This window comes from Epargyreus clarus, unplaced genomic scaffold (genome assembly GCF_041222505.1).
Source record: "Epargyreus clarus isolate Ecla_fem2 unplaced genomic scaffold, WU_Ecla_fem_2.2 ptg000007l, whole genome shotgun sequence".
Taxonomy (NCBI): domain Eukaryota; kingdom Metazoa; phylum Arthropoda; class Insecta; order Lepidoptera; family Hesperiidae; genus Epargyreus; species Epargyreus clarus.
The window spans coordinates 476,256-490,811 of NW_027332215.1; the positions used below are offsets into that span (position 1 = coordinate 476,256).

The 14,556-nt window shown below is 35.6% G+C and overlaps 1 protein-coding gene across 8 annotated transcripts in view; it reads left to right on the forward strand.

Annotated features, from left to right (window-relative positions):
• LOC140743194 (eukaryotic translation initiation factor 4 gamma 1) overlaps positions 1-14,556 on the forward strand; it is a 57,372-nt gene that overhangs the window by 17,027 nt on the left and 25,789 nt on the right. For 6 of the 8 annotated variants that reach the window (XM_073074265.1, XM_073074266.1, XM_073074267.1 and 3 more), the window contains 4 exons: positions 5,883-5,944; positions 8,902-9,066; positions 11,872-11,934; positions 13,197-13,279. In XM_073074265.1, the coding sequence (XP_072930366.1) occupies positions 5,883-5,944; positions 8,902-9,066; positions 11,872-11,934; positions 13,197-13,279 (373 nt within the window). Of the gene's footprint in view, positions 1-5,882; positions 5,945-8,134; positions 8,147-8,901; positions 9,067-11,871; positions 11,935-13,196; positions 13,280-14,556 lie in introns of all 8 variants that reach the window. The other 2 variants (XM_073074263.1, XM_073074264.1) reach the window with 2 other exon arrangements.

The following is a 14,556-nucleotide window of genomic DNA, read 5'->3' on the forward strand; positions in this document are numbered from 1 at the left end:
AGACAACTGCAATATTGGTCATATTGCAATATCATAATTACCATTACTATACATACAACATTAATCTCTGTTTATGCAAAAGAAGCAGCTCGATAATGGGACACCAAATGTTATAACAACACCAAAGTTAGGGAGTTAAATATACTTATATAAGTAAACTAGCTGACCCGGTAAACGTTGTGTTGCCATATAAATAAATAAAATGTTAAGGGTGAACAATCACTTACGGGTTCGAAAAATAGATAGAATATTTGAAACTGCGATGGTAGCGAAGTCTGTCGAATCCAATGTGAAACATTCCAAAACCAACAACTACTTACGAATTAAAAATTAATTAAAAAACCCTTTTCCCACGGACTAAATTGTGAATCTAAACCATTCTCAAGTCCCCTTGAACACACACAACAAATTTCATCAAAATCAGTCCAGTCGTTTAGGAGGATACAGTGACATACACACGCACATAATAAATATATATATAATAGTGATCTTTCTTGTGGAAAAAAACTAATGTTGTTGTTCTGTACAATAGAGAAACGACATTTAAAGTTTTTTATTCCAGTAAAACATTTTTCTATTTAAATTTATGTGACATTGAATTAAACGTCACAAATAAATAGACAATAGTACAATAGTTCATAGAGAAAAAGAATAAATTAAAATAAACTTTTTCTTTACATCTCCCCCCTGGAGAAAGAAAATAATAATTATAATAATTACAATAAAATTTAACTTAATTCATCTTCTTATCTTTCATTTAACTCATGTTCGTTTTCCTCTTCTTCTTCATCTTCTTTTCTCATGTTAGGAACTGGAATCAGTTTTGTAATATGGAATAGATTTGATTCAGATTTATTGTGACCTGTTTCAATTTTGTATATTGAGTTTGAAATCTTTTCAGTAATTTTATATGGTCCAATCTTTAGTTCATCTAATTTCTTCATTTCTTCATTCTTAATTTCAACATACACCATGTCTCCTACATGGAATTCATAGTATTTTCGATTTTTGTCGAATAAAGTTTTATTATAGTTATGTGATTTCATCGTGTTATCCAGTGCTGTTTGTCTGTCTTTGATCCAGTCATTATTAGATTTTTTTCCTTCAATTCTTCTGGTAGAATTCTACTATCCGTACCATATAAAATAATAAATTAAAATAAACATTTTCTTTACATATATATAAAGATATCATTAGGGAAATAGCTTATGGTAAAATATAGGAAATTATAAACTATCAAATATAAAATTAATATATTTTAAAGATAATATTTAAGGAAAAAATTAAAGAGAAATGAATTCATCTCATTCTCGTAAAACTTTCATATATAATCGCGTTGTTTCTTTAAAGTAACAGATTTATTTTAATAACCACCATAACTTTAATACTAGAAATAGAAATAAATTAACAATTCCTAAACATAGATTATGCAAGGTGGCTAGATCTTTCATGGGTAAGTGTATTCGCTACTACAATAAAATACCCGATCACATTTTGAATCTCACAGAAAAAAAGTTCAAACATGTCGTTAAACAAATGCTATGTAAAAAAGCGTACTATAAACTAAGTGATTATTTGACTGACAAAACGGTGTGATCTGAAGTAGTTCCAGCTCCACATATACCATTAGGTTAAGTTTAACATTGTAAAAATTGTTTTTTTAAAAGATGTGTGTGATGGAGTTTCTTTCGCCGCTTCTTCTCAATAACGAAACATCTTGTGAAGTGGTGGTAGTTGTATTGACATTCACAAAGTGCTCTGTAAAGAACCTATTTTGAATAAAAAAAAATATTTGATTTGATTATAAAGTAATGTCAAATGTCGATCGCTGATAGCCAAAACATTGATTGATAATAGGCTTGTTACTATTTTGTTAAGTTGCAATCAACAACATTTAGTACCTGCCGGGCACACAACGGCAGTGTCCATGAATAATTAGACACAGTTCAGTACGCTCGCTAAGTGCGGATTGGTAGACTTCACCGTTACAATGAGTGATACTTAATTTCTAGTACGCACGTATAGTTCACGTAAAACTGTCAGTCCGCTCTGAATATAGAAATGAATCGCGTCGCCATAGTAAATTGTATGACTAAACCTGCTCGCAACAACTTCAGAGCGGAGTAGCAGTTTGGCGCGGAATATAACTCCGCCCCTGCTCGTGCAGGCAATTGAACCTTATAAACGATTATAGATATTACGATTGTCCCACGCTGCATAGCTGAAGCACAATATGCATGCACACGCATTTGTCATGCTACTTGACTCTGATGTGCGTCATTACGTATGAGAGCCCCTTATTGTATTATACCTATAAATTTTGCATGGATACTTGAACATTGGTTCCCTAGGGTATTACTTATCGCATATTGTGCTTTCTAACGAGGTGTTCCAGTTGTTTCACTCGTGCCCGCCTCGGGCTCTGTATCTAACTACCTCAAACTGTCCCGCGTGTGTAGTGAGCGATTCCCTGCAATTTATAATGTTCCTAGAGAAACTATAATTAAACTTACGACTCCATAACTCTATTAATATCTATGCATTTCTTCCATTTGCTTTACAATGCTTCTATGTCGGTTTTAAAGAAAGATTCTTCGAGTCCTTCAATATAGTGGTTTACTGCGGCTTCAACCTCTACATTTGATGAATTTTTTTCCACGTAGATGTTTTTTTGAAATTAAGAAACAGGTGGAAATTCGAAGGTGTCATATCATTATAATAAGCCGGGGTGGCAGTAATTCAAAACCACAATCATGAATTTAAGCCATTGATTCAAAAGACTTGGGAACGCGCGCAATTATCTCGATGAAACAACAGTTTCAATCTGAGAAATCCTGAAAATTACTCTTTAATTTCTTTCCGTAATCGACGCAAAAATGTACAGTAATATGCAGAGTTTATTGTTTCACGCCTCGCAAGATAGTCCACTGTGATCACACCCTTACAGTTCCAAAAAACAGATGCCATCACCTTTCCAGCCAACAAAATTATCTTGGCTTTTTAGGAGTCGGTTCACCAATTTTTTCCCATTGTATCGACTGTTGTTTCGACTCCGGAGTGTAATGATGGACCCATGTTTCATCCATAGTCACAAATCTGTCAATAAAATAATGCGATCAGCCTCAAACATCTCCAAACAGTCGCGTGAAATTGTAAGGCGAATGCGTTTTTGCTCAACTGAAAGCAATCTGGGGACCCATCTGGCGGACACCTTAGAAAATCAAGTTCATTGGAAATGATGTTTTGTGCCCGTTCGTACGAGATGCCTATAGTGTCTGCGATCTTCCTGATAGTCAATCTGCGATCTCCCATTATAAGGTCACACACTTTTCAGATGTTTTCTTCAGTGGTAGACGTCGTAGGCCGGCCATCGTAGCCGGTCGTCGTAGAAAAGCGGGTCATCCTTTAGTGCTCTCAAGGGTCATTTTTTTTACAGTCATGTACGACGGAGCAGATTCCTCTAATGTTGTTGTCATGTCTTCGTGTCTCCTATTTCGATGTCATCTTTTTAAACAAATATTTTATGACCACACGCTGTTCAATTCTCTCCATTTTTTAAAACGTTGCACTTAAATCACTATGTATAATTTAAAAACTGTCAAAACTACAGTAATAATTTTCTATATGGTGACAACCAAGAAATTTGCGAATCAAACGAGGTTCGTTTGGAAAAGAAAACTGTATATTATTATGTCCGTCACCCTCGTACGTATTCATGTAAAATGTGATGTGTCTCCGTTGAGAGATTCCTACAGCCTCGTACTTTCATTTTGCGATCTTCCAATATTTACATGGGTTTTATCGACTATTTCTGGTGATCTTGAACCTTTGGCGTCATTAAGGTAACCATTATTAACCATTGATATGCATAGTGCAATCTCCCCGGATTATTAATTAAGCCTTTCTTTGGTATTGGTGAATATTTTGCGTAAAAAATTATGTTTAATCAACGACTAACGGCAGCAGCAAATTAGCGAGGTTTTCTGCTGTGAATGGCACTCAAAAACAAATTTGTAAACCCAGCTATCTCAATATTGAACAGTAGTCTAGTAATAGACAAGACTTAACGGAAACAGTATTACATCAAAAGTTACTGCCCTGGAAAAACAAAAAGTTACGGAATTATCTAACTGCCCATGTATTACATAACGATTTCTTTACGTTGCGTACGTTGTTACTCAAAATTTATATTTATATAACTAGCGAAATGTTATAATAACCTAAATCCGATTGCTTAGAAATATAGACTATGGTTACCAGCCCAGGATCTTCAATTTTTCAGTTTTAGGCGAAAACTGAAAAGTGCCGCCCCCGACCACTTATTATTATTTTTACTGTACTATGCATACGCGCCTCGCGAATAATAATGTTCGTGCGTAGTGTAAGTCAAAGTTAAGTAAATAATCAGTTGTCTATTCCTTTGTAAAGTTTGAATTGGCCGTCCTCTGAATTTGCCGCCCAGGGCATAGGCCCCGGCTTGCCCCTGGATTCGGACCTGATAGTTACTCCCACAATTTAGATGAATCCTGAATAACACCTCATATTTCCACAATCCCTTTGTTTGGGCAGTGGGGTGTACCAAAGGATGAGACAGACGTAGAAATTTGCACTTCAAAGGCATTAAAATTAAAATTTATCATTTGTAATGTTTACATAGTTGAAAATATGATTATTTGCGTGACTATTGTATTAATTTAGATCGATACTCATAATCATATCGTTAATCGTTACATATTTGGTATTGGGTCCATAGAAATGTTACAAATTTTGGTCCTGAGCGTGCAAAAGTCCGAGGACGCAATTTTATTTGTTGTATGTCAAGAGGGGGGGGGGGGGTTCTGTATGTACCTAAATCGAAGTTGATGGGGTCGCAACTCTTGTCCTTGGCAGCCATTTTATAAAGGTATGCAAATCGTTTTCACTTTTTATCAGTCAAAAAATTCGTCACACCGAAATTGAATTGTTTATAAATGTGGTTCTATATTTTTTTGAGGTTAAACCAAAAACAACAAAATTATAATGAGAATAGAAGAAAATTCTTATTTTCAAGTAATAGAACAGAAACAGAAACACAATATCAAAGCATTATGATAGAGACTTAAGTCTGTAAAATGACTACAAAAAAGTTATCTATATCTATTATCGTTATTAACATTGTTATTTTTGGTTTTACAATAAAAAGTTATAAAACTAAGTGGTAGATAAATTAATTTGAGAGTCAAATTGCATTTTTCTTGTACGACAAATGGGTTGCCCGATAGACCGTGAATACCCTTTTCTAATATGGTGGCCGGGGGACGGGAGAGTTGCGACCCCGCAAATTACGATTTAAGTTTAAACCCTCCCCTTTAGCGTCCAAAAAATAAAATTGCGTGATCTGATAATTGCAACCCAAATGTAACATTTCAATTGACCCATTAACTTGCGATATAATAATATATGACTAGAAGTGAAGCTGCTTTCTCAGAATATATAACATAGGATTCTTCAAGGGTTTAACCTATCTCTACTTAGTAGCTGGTAAATATTGGTGGTTGATATTGCAGTGTCTACGTGTCGCCGTTTCCCGGGCGATTGCATTGTTAAACATGGAATCATAAAACTTTTCTAGTGGAGAGCTAGGATGTCCACATACTCGTCCGTGTGTGACGGAAACCAAATTACTGTTTCAAAAATTAAAATGACACTTCACAAACTATATAATTCCGCTTACGTGGCTTTAACATGTAAACATACGCACTGACCCTTAGCGATACCAAAGCATGTGTGTTATAGCAAATGTATCGTTATTTTCTTGATTTCCTTTTATTAATTTACAGCGGAACCTTGCAATAACAATACCCTCCTTGTTTTTAATTACGTTATTTATATTTCTTTCGTAGGTATTTCCCATACATGGCACCGTACATAAGTTACACCACCCCAGCGAGTCACACGCCACCTTGTAAGTATTGCCATTGTTTACGAGACGACTCTGTACTGCCTCACGGGTATACTTCCATACACCTCATGATACCACCTCTAACACGGATATCAGGAGAGAAACCACAACGAACTTTCATATGCGCGCATTAATTGGAAAATACTATAAAAATAGTTTACTTGTTATTTTAACAGATAATAGGTATCCTAAAAGTACATGGCACATAAAAAATATGTCCAATATCGCCATATGTACCTATATCGGTTGTATTCACACTGGGATACGCTAATATTACTTAAAGGATTTACTTCATAATTAGTGTTCTTAATTGTATGTCAACACGGCATCTCTTGTTGCTGTACGACTCAAATAAATGTGTAAATGGTGTTCCATACGTATCTACTCGTACTCGTTGTTACGAGTACTTACAAGTACGTACTGATTGCGTTTAAACTTTAAACGAAACATTAAGTTTTGGTACAAATGAAATCGTAAAATACGAAAATATAAAGAATAATGTTGCGAAAAGATAAATACGCAGCTATGAAATGGGTCATGTGTTTCGATCTTATATCCGACGCTGTGCGAGGCTTGCAACGGAAACGCTATCACTTGTTTCTAAACTAACAGTACAATTACCAATAATAATTGCATATATCGGAGCTACGATGTGTCCTGCTGACTTTACCGATCGGTATTCACTAATTTAGACAAATATTGATGAGATTTTTGTAACGACTGTGGAAGTCCGAAGACAAAATTGTCTATGGTTCGTTAATGTTGTACTTTAGCGACTCTGTAATGATAGAATTTAACCTGTATAATTTGAAGTGTAAAATAATTTTCTATAGAATTGATAATTTTTTGGTATTGTACAACTTACTTTAAAAAAATGTATAAGTACTATATATCTACGTGTATGCATAGCGTTTCCGTTATGAACATCGGAACGCACCCCGTTGCTACAACATGGCTACTAGTGTCACCGGGGTACAGTCATCGTTTACATCGTGTTTCGTACATTACTCGAAGTTTCGGTTTTTTATCAAACACACCATCATCGCCATTGCTACGTGACATGCGCCGTCCTTGTTGGCTGTCCGACGTTATCTTGTGACTGTCACTAATATAGAATACGTACTACATACATATAAATAAGTGAACTGTACATCTCTAGCTAACAACATTCAACTAAAACTACAATTTGAACGTGGATATTGAATATAATTTAATCGTAATGATCCTCGTTTATTTCTAAGTTTCGGTTGTCGACCGACGAGGCTCGTTCAAGATACAGCAAAACCGTTCTTTATTTGAAATAAGCGTTATCTAGGCTTCTCGCTATGTCTCGAGGGCCAGTAAAAGTTACGGAAAAGAGTTCTTGATAGAATACTTAAATAACATTGATGTGACATGTTTCTTTTTCCGAAAAACAAGTAGGAAGAATAAGCATTCAAATTAATTTCTGTTCAGTAGTCGTCAGTTAATGATTGCAACAAGGACAGTTGCAGTTTAGCTTAATACTCAGATGAATATCCTTTCCATAGTCACTAGCTTTTTATAAGTACCAGAGCAGCTTAGGGACGGTTCCGACGATGACGGACATGTCGATGGACACTCACAGACCAAAATTAACAATTTAAATATTTTCAAGTCGGGGACAGCGCTCCCCGCGTGGCACCGCGTGGCGCGTGTTGTGTAACTAACGTACCACGTGGCTCGTCTTTATTAATTTCATTCCGATCATGTCTTATTATACATTAAAATTTATTCTATAACGCATATTTAATGCTTTTGCCAACGAGGACGGCGCGTCATGCTTGTAATCAATTAGCAATTAAAATACATAGGTTAAAATTAGACTAACGAAATCCTGTTTAGACCACTAAATTTTAACGATTTTAGAGAGAACACAAAATATTCATACATAATAAGGAATTTCAATGGTGGATGGAATATTTGAAGTATTGTAATTTTACTGGAAGAAGCATTGCTTTTATGAAATATTTTGTGTTTTTCTCTAGATAATGTTATTGGAGAATCTAATTAATATTTAAACCGTATACGAATTGGTGGAGGGGAGCTATACGAATTAAATCTTTGGGAAATAATAACCTCGACGGGGCTGCAAATAACCACCAATTCGCCTCTAAGTACATAATTTAATTCGCAAAATTTGACCGCATCTTCTTATGTGTTCGCTTAAACAAGATGACTTGGCAGGTAAGTGCAATGCACTTATTTTCTGTGGAACGTGGCATTTCGCCAAACCTTTTAGTACTACTACTGTCCAATTTAAAATATTGATTGATTTTTGTAATTTGCTAATCTACGGAATGTAAATGTCCCTTTTTATCTTTTTCGATTTCAAATTATTCTAAAATATAGTTATTGTTCATGTATAGATTTATTGTGTAGCAGATTCCTGCATGGCTTCTGTTTAGAAAATATTAAACGCTAGATATTCCTTTGACTGAACATTGCTGTTTTGATAAAAGTAGTAGATGTTGAATGTTGGGTTGATGCCACACCAACGCTAACCAAGTTCGCCGGCGTCGCCGGGGAAGCTGTATTGGCTAACGCGGTATTGTGTGGGAGACGAAAGAAATAAACTAAATTATTGTGGTTTTTGCTGAAGTTTTACAAGATTGATTGTATATTTAATTTAAACTACAATATGTACGTAACCAAAAATGTAATGAAATGACTAATGTGTAATATATATTTTAAAAAGAATGCATTACAAAATTTAATATAGATTTTTCCGTAATATTAAATATCTTGGTTCGTTGATTTGCTCATTTTATCAATATTTCTTTCACTGGATAAAACCACTTTTCGTCTCTCCTCAATGATTGTTATCGAAAAAAATTGGATACGCTCAAAATTGTAACGATTATTTGAGTGGAATGAGCGGATAGCGTTGGTGCGGCATCGTGGCCGGTACGCGCGGTGACACGTTGGTTCGTATCGGGCAGACTTCTACAACGGGCAGCAGCTGCCCGCGGGCAGCGTGGGCGCGGGCGCGGCGTCGCGCGCGGGCGGCGGCTCGCTGGTGCCGCCCGCCGCGCCCGCGCCCGCCGCGCCGCCCGCGCCGCTGCCGCACCAGCCGCCGCAGCAGCACATACACCCCGCCATACCTGGTAATGTACCGCACACACGCGCACGCAGACAGACACACACACACACACACACACACTAACTACTCACTACTTACCAATAAACTCATGCCTGCAACTACTAAAGTAAGAGTCTTCGTCAATCCATTATTACTCGCTGCTGAGCACGTATCTCAGTTGGTCGAGCCATAATCCACCGCGTTCATCACGTGCGGATTGTTGGACTTCAAAACCGTGAAACATTTTTTTAAGAACTGAAGAATTATCTTAAATTCTGTTCCTTCGTCTCTGTAGCAAATAATAATTAATATCTAATGCATATAATGACAACTTTGAAAAAATACTCGTAGAGGTGCATGCCTAGATTTAGTACACAATATACCTAATTTACGTAAGAAATTTACGTATAAAAGTAGAAAAGAAGAAACATAAGAATGCCAGAAATATAGGTAATTAAAGTATAAGAGCACTTTAAATAAAATAAAAAAGAAATTAACAAAATTGCACCGATATTCACAGCATCCTAGAAACAGCTCTCGATGTTAACCAGCACGACATCGCTAATAAAACACCATCACATTTTGCTCGGACCCCACACCACGTCACATACATGCAATAAATGCTTCGCACAGTACACACGTGCCAGGCTCGCGGGGCTCGGGGCGGACCTCACCTGCGATTCCGTTGCGTCGGTAACGAGCCGCAGCGGCCACTACTCCAGGGGTGGACAGTCTGCTCTTCTCTCTATCTCTTTAATTTTTTTTTTATTCTATATTTTCAATAACTTTTTATCTATATTCGATGTATGTTCGATGACCGTTATATGGCTCTGTGCATATTAAGAATTTAGTAAAGAAAAAAGTAATCGTTTGTATGAAGGACTCGCGTGGAGAGGACTCCATATTGTTCCATATTCTACGTTAACCTGTGCTCCTACTCCTCTTCTTTCGTAACTTTCATAGTTTTGTATTTCGTTCTTACAGCAAACTCTTGTTTTATGTCACAAGATGCAGTATTTCAAATATAAATGTACTAATTTCCCACCAAAAACAACCCACCGATTTCTCTAAATAACTAGACTGTTATACATATAGACACAAGGTGATTCTATAAAAGTTTATATTTTCAATTTTATTTTTATTTAGTGCATAGTTTAATGAAGCGTTCTTTTATTTTGTATTGTAATTATCTATTGTTGTCTTCCACGTAAATGCCTAATATTATACTCCTGTACAAATTATAATGTGCACAAAGCCACGACAGCTTTGCCAGGTCCTGTATCCGTAAAAGTATATAAGATGTGATACGCCAATCATGTGATAAAATTTGCCAGACGATAAAATGTGAAGGACCTAACAAAACTAAACAATTATGTTAAATGTCCTTACTTGGCCAAAGAAATGAAAGGTGTTCTAGAATGCAATGTCGTTTTCAGAATAGCTATATGTGTTGTTGTTGTTGTTGTTGTGTCGCAAGTACGTGTCGTTGTACCGGTCATTTGTTCATCTGTGAGCGCGGTACTCAATGTGGGTTCCCTTTGTGTTATTGCACTCATTTTTTTTTGTAATATATCAAAAGATGGTGGAGTTTTTGCTTAATGTACATGTTCGACTCGTCGCAGCTATATAAAATCAAACCGCATATTCACAAAGTCGAGCACGCAGTACCGCGCGAGCACAAATGCTTGAAATTGTCTATGCTTAGTTGCCTATTTCGATTTGTGAGTAAAACATCCGAAAGAAACTGGATTTATCGCTTCTGGAGTGTGTGTTGTGTGTGCAAAGATAGATATTTGTATATTTGCTTTATGTGTCTATCGCATAATAAACATTTGCGCCGGGTCTGGGATGTTGTGTTATCTTAAGTTGCTGACGTCTGAGCCATTCCGCTTAGACCTGATGGAAGAATAGACTGGAGCTGTGGGAGCGTACGAACCCGCGCCTCGAGGTACTTGCCATCATCGAGACCCATGTGTGCAGTACGTCCTCGACACCGTCCGTTAACTTGTAAACGACAATCATATACTTCTTTTCATGTTTAGCCTTTTCATTTCTACCTAATTGACCCTTCTTTTATTCCAGGGGAAAAACCGAATGGGTAACGCTGGCCTTTATATTACCAAGTAACACAATAGTTTCAATTATTAAAAATGAAGCTTATGTGACAAAACATTTGTTAATGAACAAATTGTCACAGTTTATGTATATCATACATATTACTATTATTGTCTCTACAGTATAAAGTATATTTTTTTGAAATATCATCGGTCCCCTGAAAGATATTGAAAATTGCCCCCTGAACTTGTAGATATTTCATCTTAAAAACATCCATGGAATTCAAGTTTGGTGCACAGGCTGTGCGGCTCGACAGGCACTATCATCATATTCTGAACATTAATAGTGATCATGTGATTCACCAATCATTCTTAACACTGTAGTTTTAGAGCTACAGATTCAGGGAAACAGAAAGTAAATGGCCGTTATTTTCAAAGATTTTGTGCTTTTTATAAGTAGATAGGTATATAATAAAATACGTTTGGGTTGATTACCGACGCGATCAAAGTTACAACTCATGACCTCGTCACTTGGATTATGCAAGGTTAGCCCTCCAATATGTTTGTAACCGTTCTTAAACCTTTAATCAACCTTGTGATGATTTTTATACGTCGCTAGGACGACTGAGCATTGAGCGCACTAACAATTAACAAGTATGTTCACCAGTAGACAGTTATAACAAGATTATATTGTTTGATCGCAAGACTTACACGGACATTAACGATTAGTGATTAGGATATTTGTAGGTCGATTGCTAATGTGTTTACTTTTGCAGGGTTACGCCAGGCCCCCGCCAAACGCACATCCCACAGACTGCCCATCATTAACCCCATTACTCGTGAGTATCGTAGTACTTTGTCTAATGTTTTTTTACTTCAATCCTAATAATATTATAATTCCCAATGTGAGCTTGTCTATTACACTTTCACGCCTTAACTACATAACCGATTCTCATGGCATTTTGTATTCACGTTGTCAGGGGTACAGAGAAGTACATAGCGTACATATTATGCCGAAAACATACTATTCCCGAGGGATACACAAAATTTATATGATTTTCATTTGATTCCCTCTTGATAAAGTTTAACGTTGGAAACTTATGTGATGAGCTTAAGGACGTAATGAAATTATTGTATTGTCATCGACCTCTGACCGCGAGCGAACCCGAGGGAATAAGCTAGTAAATTATATGTAAGCCTTTACTAATAGTCCTTATCTTCGTAAGGATGAGTTCAGCAGTGAAGCTTATCATATACAGGGTGAATTTTTCAAATAGGCCTTCAGGGCCAAATCCGAAACTATAAGGATTAGCGAAAAATGCTGAAAGGAGTTACGAGGCCAATTTTGATAAAAACTAAAACTACATCATTAGTTTTTTAAAATATCTTTTCCCTTAGCCGGGAATCGAAGTTCATTTTGAAAAAAAATTACACCTCTATATTATTCCACCATCTGATAGTGTCGCTTATAAGGATCAAATTCTGGGAAGTAATGTTATGTGACAAATTAAAGTCTAATAAGTAGCATTTCAACCGTTTTTGTACTATAATGAACAGTTTCCGTGCATCTGAGCTTTTGTATCGTAAAAACACATTTTGCACGGGAATGTCATTAATATAAAATAGGGGTGTACAACTGTACATACAGGGCAAAATTGTCAAGTGGGCCTGGATGGCAAAATCAAAAACCTTAAGAATTAACTAACAATGATGAAAGGGTTTAATGAGGCCGATAATGATAAAATATAAACAGCTATAGCTATAGCTTTTTATTTAGTGTGTCATTTATTACTGTCATCCAGAATTTGATTATTGTAAGCGACAGTACCCGATTAGGGTGTGTATTTTACTTCAAATTCAAAAAAATCAACCCGTTCGATTTCCGGCTACGGAAAATGGTATCTTTTTTTTGCTAATGATTCAGTTTTTTTTTATCAAAATCGGAACTCCTTTCAGCATTTTTCTCTCCATATAGTGGTTGATTCCGCCAGTGGGCCTGCCACTTGAAAAATATATCATATATACTCAAATGGATCTCCTAATACATTCTAGCCAATATGAAGACGACGATATAATATTGTAAAAATATTCATTGTTGCAGAGCAAGACATTTTCTCAGAAATATATTCTAATGATAGTCAATACTTGAGCGGCGATTCCAGCGAGAGACAAACTCCTCAACCGGTGAGTTGCTTCCGGGATCCTCTGTTCACTTGTCTATCCTATTCTATGTTGTATCTCTACTGAATCCCCTTTTTCGGTGTTTTTGACATAAGTAGTTACAAGATAATATCATTCATCTTGAAATCATTTTAAACTTATATTATCGTGAAAGTTGTCGTCATATCACATCACTCACAATTACAAGTTATGATTAGAAATAGAGTATCGCTAGTACACGTCGCTAGTACGAGTAAAAACAATCATTATAAATCATACAGCACATATCTATTATGATATAGCATAGATTATATTTTAAAAGATGGAATCATATGGTGGGCCTCAAACTAAAGTGCCATATACGTAATATACCTACTTTTCAGGAGACAATAAAGGTTAATAACGTTTTTTGCAAAGAACCTAATTATTTACAAAATTGAATGTGTATTTAATACTGTTGTGTCATTTAAGCTATTAAAATCTCCGATAACTTCTATTTGGCTGGACGATGCTATAGTAAATCTTAGCTATAGGTACATATTTTCTTGTAAAATGCTTTGAACTGATGGACGTATAACACAAAACTTTTTCTCAATAAAATGAAATGAAAACTGTCTGAGATTACCTTAATTATCGTGAAATAATATAAATATTTTTAAGTAAAACTCACTTCATCCGTGGGTTTTAAAGTTATGGTATACATCAATATTTAAATACGTAAATTTGACAAGTTTTGTAAGAGGAGAGACGTAAAGCTCTATCCAGAGTCTATCATAATTATGTTCATTTCAATTCTTGATATATGAAATAAACTTACAACTTGTCGAAATTATTTTATTTATAAACATAAAAAAGAAATATATAAACGATATTAAGCTATAAAATTGTTTACGGCTGAGATGCATTTCTTGTTTGAAAATATTCGGTTTAATCAGTCTCAAGCATACGACAAAAAAAATCATAGTTTTCATAATTAACGTATTTAAAAACGAATTGTTATACGCCCTCATGGTTTGAAATCGTTACAGCTCAATTTGCTTGATGTGCAATAAGTAGTAATATTCGTAATTCCATTATGACAGCGGTATACAGTTACCAGCTATATTTTAGGTTGAAGGACGTGGGAGGCACGTGTACTAATATGAGCTGTTTCAACTTAGACATCAGGATTAAGAACATATCATCTGTTCTCCATAACTATTTCACATAAAGTACACGTATTTTATTTTTATTACATAAAACATAATTGAGCGAGATTTATTTGAACAAAATTTTCACCGTTATTATTTTTTTGTAATATT